The sequence below is a fragment of the Arabidopsis lyrata genome (assembly GCF_000004255.2).
Source record: "Arabidopsis lyrata subsp. lyrata unplaced genomic scaffold ARALYscaffold_4, whole genome shotgun sequence".
Lineage (NCBI taxonomy): Eukaryota > Viridiplantae > Streptophyta > Magnoliopsida > Brassicales > Brassicaceae > Arabidopsis > Arabidopsis lyrata.
Window position 1 is genome coordinate 11,383,817 of NW_003302552.1, and position 17,204 is coordinate 11,401,020.

Here is a 17,204-nt window from a genome sequence, read left to right on the forward strand (position 1 = left end):
ATAATCTATCAAACAAATTACATTTTGATTTTTTTTAAGAAAATATAGCCCCGCGGTGTACCGCGGGTTAAAATCTAGTATATATGTATATATATATATATATTTGAGTTCTCAAGCCGTGACAAAAAAGTTTTAGGTGTTCTTTATAAGCTTCATGTCATGGACTTATAAAAGTTGGATCAAGTTTGCGATGCGCAGACAAATTAATCTAAGATCAACTAAAATATAAATTTTGTTATTATATTACCATTTAATTAGACATAAATAAAATGACAACAATTCATCAAAAGAAATGTTCTACTCAAAATGGCCATTCGTGCACGAAGCAAATGCTTATCCATAGTGGCATACATAGAGAAGTAGAGATTGATCAATATATGTTGTGTATTTCAATGATGAGGTTACAATTTAATATTTACACATGAGCCTTTACGTAATCTAAGTAGATAAGGATCTCAAAGATATACAAAGCCTGAGATAAACACATAAGTTAAGATTAGGTTTGTCTCTAATAACTAGTTGTCTTACCACCCAACCACTAGTTGTCTTCGAAGATTGAGAATCATCAAAATTACATTTAACAAAAGGGTAAACTGGTCGCGTCCAAGAGGGAGGCTGTTTTGTGTTAATGTTGACCCATTCTGATACCTCTGCTTGAGCTTTTATAACCAACTTCGAAGCGTTCCACCAAAATTTGTTAAAGATAAAGTTGTTTCTAACTTTCCAAATTCGCCATGTAATCCAAAACGGAAGTATTTGTTGTTCCAAATCTAGCCATCTCACGTTTTCCAGTGCTTCACATATCTGAAGATTCACGAGGCTTTGTTTCTTCACACTCGGAGGAAACTGAAAGTGGTAATTTTCGGAGTAATAAGCTGAAGATCGATAGATCCTTGTTGTGGATAGATGAAACTCGCCGGAAAATCTGGGTTTGATCGGTGGCTCAGCTCCGGTGGAAAGGCAGAGGCGGTCGCTTTTCCATCCCCATTTCACGAAATAACACGTGTCTGACATGTGTCTCTTTCTATACCTACTTTGTGCCATGATGTATTCTTGATTAGAGTTTATGTTTGAACTTTTGTATTTTCGTTATTGGTCTCCGTATTTCACCATGTAACTCTCTTGTACTTTGCCCATGTTGGAACTAATCAATGAAAGTTACCGGAAAAAAAAAATATACATATGTGCACCTTAGCACCTACACGAAGATGAGATTTATCTTCTCTTATTCGAAGAGAAGGTCAAGTGCATGGATTGGGCTTGGCCCATTAACTCTATATTCGTGGACCTATTATATAAAGAAATGCACAACGACTTTTGATAATAAGTGATAACACTAACTCGCCGAACCTTAAACACCAGAGATAAATCGCTTTGTCTAAGTTTTTGAGATATGATCTCTATACGGCAATAATATCCCGTTCGATCCATATTTTTGAGGTTTCTTTCTCAAAAACCATATATCACATTGTTTCTCATTTTTTTTCTTATTTTTGTAAACAAAACTATAATTCATCAACATAAAAAGTTAAAAACCAAATAAACAAACTACCATTCAATTTCTAAAGAAACTAAATCTACTCTAAAAATCAAAAACCAACAAAACAAAAACCAAAAATGAAAAGCCAAAAACCATTTTAAAAACTACAAATATTCATGGTCTTAGATTTTTAGTTCTTCTATAATATGAATTAATTACGGGAATGGGCTTTTTCCCCAGGAAAATTATCAATTTAGGACTGATTGCAAGGTCTTACGTATTTAGGAATTTCTACTATAAGGGAAAAGACATTTTTACCCTCCCCTTCTCACATCCTCAACCTCTGTTATCTCTCTTTCTCTCTTCTCGCCTCTGTTATCTCTCTCTCTCTCTCCCAAGCCAAATTTCCTTTTAGCTACACAAAATCAAACGAAATTTTGAGCTTCTATCTAATTTGGAAAGAGATTTTCACTACGACCTCGGATCTACGATTTCGATTCAGAATTTTGAGGAGTGAAATTCAGATTGATCTGGGCACGTATAAGATACCGATCCGGTGATGACGATGATGAGATCCAGTGAACGAGATTGTGGTGACGCTGATTAGATCTCCGATGAGATCCGGTAACGATGACGATGGTGAGCTCCGAATCGATTATGGTGACGATCGCCGTCAAAGCTTCAATCGTCTCGCCGTGAAGAGCTTCAATCGTCTCGCTTGATTTTCTTCAAGATTTGTCAATTGCAAACATGTAATTTTTTTAATTTGGTTTAGATTTAAATATGAATTGGAAATTTGATTTGATAAGAGTTTATGATAGAAGCCCTTGGGTTTACTAAATATTATCCTAGGGTTTAGTTTTCTTCTTCAAAAAGCAATAATTGTTGTGGCCGGAAAATCAAAATTGTCATCGGAGAAATACGGTGGTTGTGGTCGGAGAAGAAGAAGCAATGAGTAGATTGTACAAAAGGAAAGGATAGATTGGTAATAACACTTACTCAAGAAATGCCTAAAACGTGAAGACCTGATATCCATTCCATTTCTCAAATTTTTGGGGCAAAAAATGCCCAAATCAGCAATATTCCCCCTATAATATAGGAATCAACTTTTTTACTTCAGCTAAAATATTCAGCTATACTAGAAACCACTTTTTGGGTCTAATACTAGTAAACAGGGATAACAATATAACACAATTACACAAACCGCGTTAAAAAAATAGTAAAAACAAAACGCGTAAGAATTTTGCATTTCCTTTTTATTTAAATTGCCTTTTTTTTCTTACTTCCCTTTACTTCTTCTTCTTCTTCACCATCTTCGCGTCTTCAAATCCCTAAAGATCTCCAAAAAAACTCAAATCAAAAGCTATGCAAGATCCACCACGACCCGCTACTGGTTACCCATACCCATACCCATACCCAAACCCACAACAACCACCACCCACCAACGGTTACCCAAACGCCGCCACCGGAACCGCTTACCCCTACCAAAACCACAACCCATACTACGCACCACCTCAACCAAACCCACGCGCCGTCATAATCCGCCGTCTCTTCATCGTCTTCATGACATTCCTCCTAATCCTAGGTCTAATCCTCTTCATCTTCTTCCTAGTCGTTCGTCCTCAACTCCCAGACGTTTACCTAAACTCACTCTCCGTCTCCAATTTCAACGTCTCCAACAATCAAGTCTCTGGTAAATGGGATCTTCAAGTCCAATTTCGAAACCCTAATTCAAAGATGTCACTTCACTACGATGCTGCTCTTTGTGCTATGTATTACAATCGTGTTTCTCTCTCTGAGACTAGGTTACAACCGTTTGATCAAGGAAAGAAAGATCAAACGGTGGTTAATGCGACTCTCTCTGTTTCTGGTACTTATGTTGATGGAAGATTAGCTGATTCTATTGGGAAAGAGAGAAGTGTTACAGGAAGTGTTGAGTTTGATTTGAGGATGATTTCTTATGTAACGTTTCGATACGGTGCGTTTCGGAGGAGGCGATATGTTACGGTTTATTGTGATGATGTTGTTGTTGGTCTTCCGGTGAGTAGTGTTTCAGGGAAGATGGTTGGTTCTGATAAAAGATGCAAAACTTATTGAGTTTTATTCACTTTAGGGATATTATCTTAACTAATCTTTTGTAAATCGACTATGTTTTTCGATTTGGATGATGGAAAGAATGGAAAAAGATTCAGTTTTTAGCTTTCTCATTTGTTATGTATTGTTGATGTTTCAATTCTTGAAGATTTGATTAGTACAATTGAGTTTCTTCTATTGACATTACTAATGATATGTTTGGAGTTCGACTTTTCGCGTTTGCTATCATGTCAAAGATGGGAACTTAAGAGATTGTGGAATGTTTGAGTTACTTTTGAGATTGTATTATAGTTGAATCGTTAGGTTACGTAATAGATAATAGGGATGGTTACTGTTATTGGGGAATTGGTGGTTTTCATTAGGTAAGTAGAGCATGTTTTTGCTCGACTTGTTATTTTGTGGTAAGACCATAATCTTGGTAATTGGAGTATTTTGGTGATACACAATTGTGGGGTTTGAATGATATGACTGTGGTATTACGATTTGATTGTGACATGGTTGGACATAATGAAACTTGAATTGTCTTTCTAATGATTGGTTCTAGTGAGTTCTTACTAAGATTTTTATTGGTAATTCTCAAATGATATGTTATTTGGTATTTGTGGCATGATTGAGTTAGTTTTGAGATTGTATTATAGTTGAATCGTTAGGTTAAGTAATAGCCAATAGGGATGGTTTCTGTTATTGGGGGAATTGGTGGGTTTCATCAGGTAACTAAATGATTCATAGTAGAGCATGTTTTTGCTCGACTTGTTATTTTGTGGTTAGACCATAATCTGGTTTCTGTTTCAAGTTTTTCTTGGTAATTGGAGTTGTGGTGATACGAATGTGGTATTAGGATTTGATTGTGACATGATTGGACATAATGAAACTTAATTGTCTTTGGAATGATTGGTTCTAGTGAGTTCTTATTAGGTTTATATTGGTGATTCTCAAATGATATGTTATCCTGTATTTATGCCCTGCTAAGATCGAAAGTTTGTGTCATGATTGAGTCACTTTTGAGAATGTATCATGGTTGAATCGTTAGGTTAAGAACTAGCCAATATGCATGCTTACTCTTATTGGAGAATTTGGTGGGTTAATAAATGATTCATAGAGGAACAAGGTTTTGGTTGACTTCTTATTTTGTGGTAAGGCCTTATTCTTGTTTCTGCTTCAAGTTTTTTCTCTTGCTAATTGGAGTTGTGGTGACACATTTTTGTGGGGTTTGAATGAAATGACTATAGAATCTAGATTTGCTGTCCGTGGCGCATATTCTCTTGCGAGAAGTGCTTCTGTCTCTCTTGCGAGAAGTGCTTCTGTCTCTCTTGCGAGAAGTGCTTCTGTCGCTTTGTTGTTGTTGAGTAAGAGAGATGATTAAGAGATAATGTTCTGAATGGTTATGGTTTCTTTGGGAAGATTCTAGGATCTTGGATTCCTGAGTTTGTAGTGTATACAGGATTCATCGATGCGAGTAATTTATAACCACTCGGGCTTTCTAGTGATATGAACAAGTAATTGTTGGTGGGAACGTCTTTCTGCATTATTTCATCATCTGTTACTCTCAACTTTATTCTAAGCCTCCTATGTCTACTTTATTATATAATAGTATTCTTCACAAATCAATTATTTTCATAGAAGAAGAAATTCTCTAAGGAAATTTTTTTCCTTTTTGCTTAAATGTGAAATTTATATATGTTGAAAATGGGTATAAAGAAAAAGAAAGAGTCTTAAAGAAATGACACTAAAGTGACTCCAAAACAGAGGAGGAAAATACAGGGGATTAAAAGAAAACAGAGCAAACTCTTAGCAACGTCGCAGCATCCTCCCAACGCATCCGCAAGCCGTGTAGCTTCGATGTTGTTGGCAGCTGCAGTGATGAGATCCGGTCCTTAATGGCATGTTGATAAAACCGAGTTTTGGATTGGTGAAGAAGAACGAGATGCATTACTTGATTGTGAGGAGTTAAAAACTGAAATTCTCGAAGATTATCCCAAGAATGGTGAAAAAGCATAATCTAAACTTTTTTTTTTAATTAATACTCCCTCCGTTTTAGTTTAGTTATCGTTTTAGAACTTAAATTTTGTTTTATAATAGTTGTCGTTTTAGTTTTCAATGCAAATTTTTGGTAAAAATTTCAGTTTTATCCTTACTGATTTAATGTTTTGTCCAAGGAAAAAATTATAAAATATATTAATAAAATGTAAAACATAAAATTTAATGGTTTTTTTAATTTGTGTGAAAAAACCTTAAATAACAACAAAAACAATACAGAGGGAATATAGTTTATTGTATGTTTAATAGGAGTAGTTATTAAATTACTAATAAGAACACTTGCTCTTTAGGTGGTGGGGAAGAGACTTTGTCTCAAGAAAAAAGGAGATGGTGATCTTGATCTGATTTTTAACTACATCTACTACGATATTATGTTAATTTCACATTCAAAAATTTTGTTGCACTTCTAGTTTTTTTTTTGTCAATTGAGATTTCGAAATTGTTTATAAAAATGATGAATTCAGATTTTATTTTTTGTGTCTATTTTTATACTCTTAAGATTTTTTTTGTCTATTTTTATACTCTTAAGATTTTTTTGTTGGATATGGGCTTCACCCATTGTATGTCATTTGTCCCAAAAAGAAACTCTGATGTTTATTGGGCATGTTGTCTACTCCAAATCTGCCCATTAAGTTTGAAGGGCAAAATGGTAATTTGCAAAGAGAGCACAAGGGACTCTAAGTCACAAGGGACTCTAGATCACAAACATTGTCCTACAAATAGAGCACTATTTATGACAAGAGGTACACAAATCAATACCCTGAGAACCAGATAAAGATTCGTATATGATCTCATTGTATTTAGTTCGTCATTTTGTGTCTCTTAGTTGATATGTTCGTTCGTTCGTAATTTTCTATCTCTTAGTTAATATGTTCGTTCGTTCGTGATTTTCTATCTTCTAGTTGATGCGTTCGTTCGTTCGTCATTTTCTGTCTTCCAGTTGATACGCTCGTTCGTTCGTCATTTACTTCCTGTAATTCACCGATCTCGTTCGTCAATAATACAGAAGTTACTTCGATCTCCCCGAAAATCCTCTAGTTATTCATTGTTACAACCTTGGTACAAACAATTGGCATCCACCGTGGGGCTTAGTTCGAAGCTACCCTTCTTTGACGAGCAGATGCACCCCAAGTCTACAATGATTTGCGACAACATGATGGACACCTCGAGCGACCGAGGAACCAACACTGGCATACCAACAGCGCCCGACGCGCAGGGACTACCTCCGCAAAACCCAGTAGCTGACCGCGTCAAACCGGAACCCTTGCGTCGCCTCTTGTTCACGCCTAACACAGGGAGAGAGTCTGATGTTGTTCACGCCGCACTGCCTCCTACCTAACTAGCAGTAGCAGCCACAGTCGAAGCAGCCGCCGCAGCATGGGCAACCGTAGGCGCCGCACCGGGACGTACCGGAGCTACAGTCCAGGGTACCCACCTGGACAACCTCGTTCAAACCATCTTAGAACTAGATGACGTCGAGGACGCACGGACCACCGAACGGATCGATGCCCTCGTAGCAGCACAAGTCGCTTCCCAGAATCAGATCAAACGACTACAGCGCCGAAGACGTGACTTCCAACCTCGCGATGAAGAGGAAGGACTGCCGTCTCCATGTACCCCAACTATCGAACGCGCGGAAAACCAACGCCGCCGGCCGGCATCAATTATCGTTGGATCTGTCGACGAGCATCTCGCGAGAGCTTGCGGAACGATCATACTTTGCCAAGCAGCCGAAGTCTTCAAAACCGACCTGATGACTACATTGAACGAACGCGCGACCTGAAACTCGAACTTATAAAAACAATACTCAAATAATGTAAAAATTGGTTACAACAAGAAAAAAACACACATGTAGACTTCCAATATAAATAATTTATAGATTGGTTAAAACAACTTCTGATATATAAAGTAAAAATTTACAGAAAGCCAACTCAATACTAATCATCCTGTTAAATTTCTGTTTGCTATATAACATAATCAAAATTCTATTAAGCTTGAACACTCATAAACTCATCTCTTCAAATAATGGCGACTCAAACAATGAAAAAGATCTACAGTGTTTTGATGATTGTAGTTTTATTTACGATGATGGTTTCAACATACGCGAGTACGGTAGAAGTGTGTGTTAAGCATTGTGTCCCGAATCAGTGTATGAAAGTTTCTAAAAAGGCAACTATTCTTTTATGTGAGAATGCTTGCAAAAAACTCTGCAACCAAAACGAATTTGCTCATGAGAAATACTACACAACTCCTCCTGGAGACTTATGCGAGGTTTTTTTTGGGTTACTATGTAATAATTGAAACTAAGGAATCCTTAAAATACTTTATGTGTGTGGTTTCCTATCCTTCAATTAATTAACTGAAATTTACCTAGTTTGACCCAAATTTTGGGAAAAATAACTAGATTAACACCCAAATATTGTGGTTTACTAGAATAACACAATTTTTGTGTTAAAAGACCAAATACCCATTTTATTTTCAATTCTATTAAAATAAACTAATTAACATATAATATTTTAATTAAATAAAAAATTGAAAAAATACAAAACAAAAAAAAAATATAAAACGACAAAGAATTGAAAAAGAAAATATAAAACGAAAAAAATTAAATTAAAAAAATTATATATATAACGAAAAAAATATAAAACAAAATAAAAAATAAAAATTGAAAAAAAATATATAAAACGAAAAAAAATACAAAACGAAAAAAAAAATTAGATTAAAAATTTTATATATAACGAAAAAAATAAAAAAAATAAAAAAAAAATTGAAAAAAATATAAAATGAAATGAAAAATACAAAACGAAAACAAAATAGAAATTCGAAAAAATAAATATATTTATCTAAAACGAAAAAAATTAATCATATATTAACAAGATGAGAGCCACACATGAGTCATTTAATATAAATAAGTCTGTCGCGGTAAGAATATGTCTGTCATTACCAGATTATGCAGATTAAAATTCTATCTTCATCAATAAAACTGTTATCAATGACAAATTTTTTTATATCCAATCTGAAATCTGTCATAATATAAAAAAATCTGTCATAACATAAAACATTTTGGTTGCGAGTATATGTCATTCTAGCAATTTATATTTTTAAATAACAAATCTGCTATCACACTCCAGATTTTTGTTAAAACAAAAAAAACTGTCATAACATAAAATAAATCTGCTATCACTAATAAGTCAAACTAGTAATTATTTTTTCATTAACAAATATGCTACATTATGACAGATTTTTATCAAAAAATATAAGTCTGACGCCACTGAAATAATAAATCTGCCACATATTTTAATAAATCTGTCAAAATTACAAAAGTCTGTGGTGTCATCATAAAATAAATCTGTCGTAGAGAAAAAATCTGTTACAAATTAAATATCTGTCGTCACCTATTTCAAGTAAGTCTGTGGGAGAAAAAAAATCTGTCGCAAAAAATCTGTTGGAGACAAATAAGTCTGTCATGGAAATTAAATCTGTCACAACTTATCCAGCAGACTTTTCAAATAATTTTTTTTTCCTAATATTTTTTGCCCACGTTTTTATTATTTATTTAAGGGTAATTTTGACTTTTTTTTAATTCCTAACAAAGAGAGAAAGGGTATTATGGTCACGAAAATAACTCATTTAACCCCTAAATTTTTTAAGACACTCTAGTAATTAAACTCATAATTTGGGTTAATCTAGTAACTTTCCCATTAATTAATATATTATGTAAGTATCTAATTTATTTATAATAATTTATTTTGTGTCGGTTTCTATCGTACAAACAAAATTCAATTATTTGAGTTTGAAATTGTCAAAGGCCATCAGATTCTATGGTGATGATCACTTCACGATTTATTCACTAAAAACTTTAGAATTTTGACATACGTGTGAGACAAACATTGCTATATTACATGTCCATAAATTTGTAACATTTCGACTGTCATTACATGTTTTCTTTCGGTCAATTGGCCCATCTTTGTCCGACGGCCAATTCCTTATTTCTGTGACAACTAATCCGTTATCTCAGCGCAAATCCATGTGTTTCATGAGATAGTCGAAACTCCTACTAAAATTGATTATCATTTTAGTATATATGCAATCGTACGTGGTATTATCTCCCTTAAACATGTTTTGACTACGGTTCAGCTCACTAATAGGCCACAGCTTTCGGCTGCAAACAGTTCGATGCTTTTATGCTACGGTTCAAAGGCTTTGATCACCACCACCGCCACATTTGGTCATTATACTTGTTCTTTGTGTTAGTTTCTTAAATTATACATATATAGTGCTATATACTTAAATAGTTTATCAAATATGGCTAGTTTTGCAAATGACCCATAAGTTAAACAATTTGATTTGATTTGATTTAATGTAATGTGTTTTGATTGCCATGTCAGTTTAATTCCGTTAATGGAACACAGACAGACTTCTTTGAGACAACTTAAACGTTAGATGAGCATAAATCATAATGGACATCTTTTGAGTTAGATTAACTTTTATTTTTACAGTTTTTAACTTTTTGAAGGATAAAACGATTTCAAAAAAATATTGGTTATTATTTGAAAAATAAGAAAAAAGAAAAAGTATAAGAATAATTTCTATTTCTCTATTATTAACAAAATATGATATATTTTGGGGTTGTGTCGACTAAATGGACTAGAGTTGAAAATATAAGGATGTTTTCTATTTTTCTATTACTTAACATTTCCATATTTTCCATATAAAAAAATTAAACATTTCTATTTTTCCTTTTCTACACTTTTGTGTCTCTTTACCGTTCTTGTTTTTAGAAGATTTCCAAAACCATAAAACTCTCCACCCTCTAAGCTTTTCTATATAAATCTACGTATCATAGTTACTCCGATCCAAAACCACACAAATAAGTTCCATTAAAGCTTAAAGAGAAGAAACCGTACACATAGCAATCTAAACAATGCAGAAGACAGAAGCCAAAGAAGAAGGTGTTGCGGCGTCAAAACACATTCGCCTTGTTTGTTCAAACAAAAGAAAAAATAAAATAAAAAAAATAATAACAATCTACTTCGGCGTGTCCGCGGCTTTAATTTTACTCACAATATGTGTCTTTTCCTTCAGCTACTTAGCTAACTAACCGCGAGTTCCACAGTTCATGCTCGAGGATCTCTACGTTGATCCTCACAGTCCAAGTGTATTTGTAAGTCTTTTCAAGTTTTTCCTTTGTTCGTTTTACAAAAAGTATAAAGCTATTCTAAACCCTAATAATATGATTATTGTGGTTTATCTAGGTTAATCTGTCATCTACCAACCCAAGCTCCAAGTCAAGTGTTTACTACAGCAAACTGAGTCTACACGTCCTAGTCCCAGGAGACTTCGAGACAGAGACTGTTTTCTTGCAAAGCAAGCGGCAGAAGCCTCGTGAAGTTACGACTTGGACAGCGGTTTTAGCAAACAATAACGACAATCTTAAGCGGACCTGGGATTTTCTTGTCAGCCACGGTATTGCCGACGGTTACGTTATAGCCGATATAAAGTTCCAATGGAAGAGTGGGATCTTCTCGTTCAGAAAGTTTGGTTTGCACGTAAGATGTCCGGTTTTGCTCATATTGGACGATTTAAGCTCCACAAGCAGAGCAGTGTTCCCTTGTTCTCAACACTTCCATCTTTAAATTTTGAACTCTTGATTCATACAAAACATATATACGGAATAATATACATATAACCTTTATTTTGGTACTTTGAGGAAATTATTTTATTTTAAAGACTTGGACACCATTCTCTCCTTATTTTACTTACTTTATGTTAGGTATCCACAATCTATCTTTTTTTAAAAAAACTATTTCGTTAAGAATTACAAGTTTTTATTTGTTTGAAAGAATATAAACTCTATTCACTAAAAAACCTTGTTTACATTATATATAAACTCATTTGAAATAACGTAAAAACAGAGCTTAAAACAGAGCGTAGAACTATGTTAAAGGAAAGAGAGGTTTAAGTTCTTGATCCAAATCAGAGACATAAGCTGTCCTTCAAATTACAGATTTTGCATCAATGGCTTGGATGAGTAGCTATAGCGAGGTTGGAAGTGAGTGGACCGTCGTGGCTCGAAATACATACCTTATGATGAATTTTACATTACAAGTTTTGCAAATAAAATTACAATTGAATAAGCGTTATCTAGAAAAGTTTTAAAACAAAGGTTGATCGATTATCAGGAACCAAAAGTTGGTGACCGTTGGACTGACATCTGCCAAGTTGCACTACTACTTTTCTATCCTTGCCTTCTTACGGGATACAAACCGCTCTTTTGCAGCCGCTATCGCATCCTCTCTAGTGGCTTTCGGCGTTTCTTTTTGCTGCCTCTTTGATTGATGCGGTTTGACGCTTTTTTTACTACTTAATCCAAAATCTCCTGAGTCAGGGGACACTTCCTTCTCCGGTGATTTTCTTTTCTTCTCTTTAATTGTCTCTTCTTTTCTCGGCTCCTCGAGCCTATCTGCCTTTCTCAGCTCCTCGAGTCTCTCTGCATCTCTAGCTTCGATATCTCGAGCTCCAAATGCCACATTTTTACCAATGTTGAAGTAGAAATCACTTAAGTCGTTCTTCTTTGTAACCTAACAGAAGATGAAAACAAAGTTAAAGGGCTGACATGAGTTAAAATAGCAATAGAAACTAAATCAGTTTATAATCCACCAAAGCTATATCTCCTCACAAATTGCTAAAACAGAGAAACAAGAAAAATGATTTCTAGACACAACATGCAACAATATTATAACAAGAAAAGATTGTGATCTAGCTAACTTACCAGGAAACAGTTCCTAAACCTGAGTTACATTAGACAGAAACTAAAAGGAAAAACCAAGGACTTTGGCTATCCGAGCAAGCACTAGTCCGAGAGACTGAAATACAAACATGATCTAATGAACAAGCAAAGCGTTGACACGAAACAGAACTTACATCATCTCTTTCTTCTCGAAGTTCGCGAAATCTTTCTTCCGCCAGCCATTTCTTTTGTTCCTCTAGTTTTCTTTTAAAGGGACCAGTTACAAACTTTTCTTTATCGGAAAAAAGATGTTCGTCTTTCGCCCTTTCTTTCGCAAGCTTTCTCTCATAAACTATTTCATGTTCTTTTCCTCTACGTTCTGCTTGTTTCATAATATGCTGTATATATCTTGGCTGCAAATAGAAAGAAGTAAATGAGACATAAGCAATCCAATAAGTCATTCTGAAAATCTAAGACATATTTTGGTAACACATAAACATGGAAAATAGATTTATAAAGTTTCTCAGATCAAGAGATTAGATTTACCTTGTGCTCTTCGCGATCTTGCATTCGTGGAAGCACTGCTTCATGTTTAATGTCATCATAAACTTCATCGTATGCAAAAGCAGAAGGATCCTCCTTCAAAGCTTTCTTATGTTGCTCCTCAATCTACATCAACACAAACAAATCATTTAACAAAAGATACAATTTAATGGTACATAAGAAACAGAGTCAGAAACTCAGAATGATGAGTCAACAATACCTTTTTAAGAGCCTTGGTCTTTGAAGCTTGTCGAGAAATCTCCTTCTCGACATCGTTGTCTTCATCATCCTCACCAAATATTGAAGCAGTCCGAAGTGGAGGTCGAGATGATGACTGTTTTTTCTGTGACGGAGCCCTAATTTGCAGTCCGTACTTGTTAATCTTCTCTGTTGCTTGCTTTACACTCTCCTTCTCCGCTTCCCTTAACCTATCCTTCGCGGCCGTAACAGCGGTAATGATCTCCTTCTCAGCCTTGTCTTGCCTTAGAAAATTGCTCTCTTTCCCAATAAAGTCAAGGACTTTCTTCAAAAACCCTAATGGGTCTGAAAGATCAAAACTTGAATTAAACGGCAACGTCGAGGCTCTCACCTTCTCCACCTCCATGGACTCCGTCATCTTCTTCTTCTCTGCTTCCCTCAACCTCTCCTTCACGGCCGTAACAGCATCGGTGATCTCTTTCTCAGCCGTGTCTTTCCTCAGAAAGTTGCTCTCTTTCCCAATAAAGTCAAGGACTTTCTCCAAAAACCCTAATGGGTTTGAAGAATCAAAACTTGCACTAAAAGGTTCCATCTCAGAGTAATCGCCAATGGTTTCGTTTAGCTATAGATTTTTGCACTTGTCAGGAATTAAAAATCAGAATGAATTTCTCTCGTCGTCAATGACTAAAAAACAATGCTCGAGAAGAAACAGAACTTAAATAAAACCCTTTTTCAAGTTGTGTTGGGTCTTTCTATTTAATTCTCTGTCAAATTCTAATTTTCTAAAGTTTCCTTTTTCCTCAACTTTCTAACTTTCATTTTTTTCCTATATTCATTAGGACATTTAAACTGACCCTGACAATGTCCATCTCAATGTCAAATTCCGCGCATAAGAAGAAACTGAAGCTGTCTTCTCTGTCTCTGTCCCCATCAATGTGTTGGATATCTTCACTCTCAGATGAGATGGTTCTGAATTAATCCGCTCATACTTCTATCAGCCTCCGGAAGTATCTATGTGATCGGTGGAAGGATCAGCGGGAGGATTTCGCTAAGCGTTTGTTCTTGGGTCGCTGATCTCACACGTGGAGCACTGCCCCCTCCATGAGTGTAGCTCAAGCTTCTGTTGCAGCAGTCTTGGTTGAAGGGAAGATATATACTAGTTGTTGGGAGCGTCCTTGTACCCGAATTCCTACTGGTGGGAGAAGTTTTCGACCCCAAAACACATACTTGGGATACCCTGCCAATGCCGCAGGATGAGAAGAAGCTACACCGTAATGTAGGAAAGCGCGGCAATGGAGGAGAAGGGTTTCGCTGTGAATATGGCGGTAAAAGCTTATTTTACATCACGAGTGAAAGCATATGGAAAAGATGGAAGGTGGAATACCATAGGAGATACAAGGGGATGGTATATATGATAGAGTATGTCTGTACTGTTATGTGGGTGGGAAGATAGTGTGGTGTGAGGCAGAGGAATTGGAGTGGCGTTAACCGGGAGTGATAGAGTGGAGAGGTATCAAATTCTGAAATCAAATTTTGTATTCTCTTTATCTCAATCTCTGACTGATATCAAATTCAGAAAACTCTCTTCTTAAATCTTACTCCCTCTGTTTCACAAAAAGTGTCGTTTTAGAGTTTTGCACACAGATTAAGAAAACATTAAATTTTTTGTTTTTTCTAAACAAAAACATCATTACCTATATACTTAAACACAATCTGCCCAATAGTAAAACAATCTGCAGAATACTAATAGTCATAAAACATAAAAAATCATTAAATTTTGCATTGAAAATCTAAAACGACACTCTTTGTGAAACAAAAATAAAACCTTAAAACGACACTCTTTGTGAAACGGAGGGAGTATTAAGTTTGTGTCATCTCTGTATATAAATTCTAATTAATGAAGGAACTTTTTTTGTTTATTCTCTTCTTTGTTTACCATCCAACCTATTGCATTTGTAATGGAAGTAGACCCTGTAGTTTAAGAAGCGTTATCATGAAAAGTTACTTTAAAACAGAGGGTGGTCGACAAACAAAAGACAAGTTCACCAAAAGTTGATGATCATTGGACAAAAATCTGCCAAGTTACACAAGTTCTTCAATCTTTGCCTTCTTACGGGCCAAGAACCGCTCTTTCGCAGCAGCAATCGCATCCTCTCTTCTCTTGTGGTCGTTAACGGCTTTCGGCACTTCTTTTGCTGCCTCTTTGATTGAAGAGTCTCTCTCTTCAGTACCATCTGAACCCATCTTCTTTTCAGAAACTGCTTGCTCTGCTTCTTGTGGCTCCAAACTTTTGCTACGACTTGATCCAAAATCTCTTGAGTCAGGAGACAATTCCTTCTCTGGCAATTCCTTCTCTGGTGATTTTCTTTTCTTCTCCTCCCTTGTTTCTTCTTTTCTCAGCTCCTCAAGCTTCTCCGCCCTTCTTTGTTCCTCAAGCTTCTCAGCCTTTCTTTGTTCCTCGAGTCTCTCTACCTCTTTAGCTTCGATATCTCGAGCTCCAAATGCCACATTTTTTCCAATGTTGAAGTAGAAATCACTCAAGTCTTTCTTCTTTGTAACCTAACAGAAGATGAGAACAAAGGAAAAGAGCTGACATGAGTATGAATAGCTATAAAATCAAATCAATTTAAATTCCACCAAAGCTATATTCTCTCCCCATTGCCAATACAGAGACAAGAAAACGATTTCTAGACCCACCCATCACGTCCTAAAAGCCACGACATGCAACAAGGTTGTACGAATAAAAGATGATCAAGCAGACTACCTTGACACAGATCCCAAACCAAAGCTACTTAAGACAAAACCGAAAAAGGACAAACCTAGGACTCCAGCTATCCTAGCAAGCACTAGTTTAGTAGGCTAGAGAGATAGAAACACAAACATGAAATAAAATGAACAAGGAAACAGAACTTACATCATCTCTTTCCTCTCGAAGTTCACGCAATCTTTCTTCCGCCAGCCATTTCTTTTGTTCCTCAAGTTTCCTTTTATAAGCACCAGTTACAAACTTTTCTTTATCTGAAAAAAGATGTTCATCTTTCTCCCTCTCCTTCGCAAGCTTTCTCTCGTAAACTATTTCATGTTCTTTCTCTCTACGTTCTGCCTGTTTCATCAAATGCTGGATATACCTTGGCTGCAATTAAAAAAATAAAATCAAATGAGACACAAGCAACCCAATCAGTCATTCTGAAACCTAATTAAAGTGCCACAAACTACAGAGAATGTAACACCCTAAGAAACTGATAAAAGTGACGCCTTTAGAGACTCAAAAACTTTCACCTCTACTTATATATAAGCAATGGGTTCTTACACTTCAATCATATGATAAACTATGTCAGCTACAGATTATAGATTCTCTTAAGAACACAGAAACCTAAGCTTCCTAATGTTTCCCAGAGCAAGAGATTAAGATTACCTTGCGTTCTTCGCGATCTTGCATTCGTGGAAGAACAGCTTTCTGTTTCATATCATCATAAACTTCATCATATGCAAAAGCAGAAGGATCCTCCTCTAAGGCTTTCTTATGCTGCTCCTCAATCTAAAATCAAACACAAAACAACCAAATCAGAAAAAAAAAGAAACAGAAACAGAGTCAAAAAGAATGATGGAGGAAAAAAGCTTACTTCTTTAAGAGCTTTAGTCTTTGAAGCTTGACGAGAAATCTCCTTCTCGACATCGTGATCTTCTTCTTCACCAAATATTGAAGCAAGTCGAAGTGGAGGTCTAGATGATGATTGTTTTTTCTGGGACGGAGCTCTGATTTGCAATCCGTACTTCTTCATCTTCGATTTCTCTTCCAATTTCTGCGAAATCGATTGAAAATTCAGAAAATTAGGGCAATTTCGCAGATTCTGGGAAAAAACCCTAATCAAATCGAAGCATAAAATTGGTCGATTTCGTTATTGAATCGATTAGGGTTACAATTCAAAAAATTGATTTGTGTGATTTTGGACTCTTTTGCCAGGATTAAGGAATTTAGTGAAGTTGTGTGATTTTGAAGAAAGTGAAAAGAGGAAGGGAGGATAGAGGTTCTAGATGATTAGTTACGAGCCCAATTGTTACGGCCCAATTGTATTTATATTTTGATGGGCCCAGATAAGGAGGTTCTAGGTAATTTATGTT

General features: G+C 35.6%; 5 protein-coding genes and 1 long non-coding RNA gene across 6 annotated transcripts; 4 read left to right on the top strand and 2 right to left on the bottom strand.

The window, feature by feature from the left end:
- Positions 1–2,731: 2,731 nt before the first annotated feature.
- Positions 2,732–3,683, top strand: LOC9316966 (NDR1/HIN1-like protein 10). The gene has a single exon (XM_021029663.1). The coding sequence runs from the start codon at positions 2,846–2,848 to the stop codon at positions 3,575–3,577; it is 732 nt and encodes a 243-aa protein (XP_020885322.1). The 5' UTR covers positions 2,732–2,845; the 3' UTR covers positions 3,578–3,683.
- Positions 3,684–4,408: 725 nt separating this feature from the next.
- Positions 4,409–5,107, top strand: LOC110229448. The gene is made up of 2 exons (XR_002332846.1): positions 4,409–4,707; positions 4,804–5,107. It is a non-coding gene; the product is annotated as an uncharacterized LOC110229448 (long non-coding RNA).
- A 2,375-nt stretch (positions 5,108–7,482) lies between these two features.
- LOC9315146 lies at positions 7,483–7,912 on the top strand. The gene has a single exon (XM_002879033.2). It carries the CDS (start codon positions 7,637–7,639, stop codon positions 7,910–7,912), a length of 276 nt encoding a protein of 91 aa, XP_002879079.1. The 5' UTR covers positions 7,483–7,636.
- Positions 7,913–10,535: 2,623 nt separating this feature from the next.
- LOC9315147 (NDR1/HIN1-like protein 1) lies at positions 10,536–11,330 on the top strand. The gene is given in 2 exon segments (XM_021029019.1): positions 10,536–10,775; positions 10,867–11,330. Coding segments are annotated over 2 exon segments (621 nt in total). The 3' UTR covers positions 11,248–11,330.
- Positions 11,331–11,520: 190 nt separating this feature from the next.
- LOC9315148 (nuclear speckle splicing regulatory protein 1) lies at positions 11,521–13,766 on the bottom strand. Its single transcript, XM_002880853.2, has 4 exons — positions 13,105–13,766; positions 12,888–13,010; positions 12,536–12,754; positions 11,521–12,192 (listed from the first exon to the last, which is right to left on the bottom strand). Exons 1-4 carry the CDS (start codon positions 13,672–13,674, stop codon positions 11,842–11,844), a joined length of 1,263 nt encoding a protein of 420 aa, XP_002880899.1. The 5' UTR covers positions 13,675–13,766; the 3' UTR covers positions 11,521–11,841.
- Positions 13,767–14,976: 1,210 nt separating this feature from the next.
- Positions 14,977–17,057, bottom strand: LOC9316967 (nuclear speckle splicing regulatory protein 1). Its single transcript, XM_002880854.2, has 4 exons — positions 16,706–17,057; positions 16,498–16,620; positions 15,997–16,215; positions 14,977–15,641 (listed from the first exon to the last, which is right to left on the bottom strand). The coding sequence occupies exons 1-4, from the start codon at positions 16,862–16,864 to the stop codon at positions 15,165–15,167; spliced, it is 978 nt and encodes a 325-aa protein (XP_002880900.1). The 5' UTR covers positions 16,865–17,057; the 3' UTR covers positions 14,977–15,164.
- Positions 17,058–17,204: the final 147 nt, after the last annotated feature.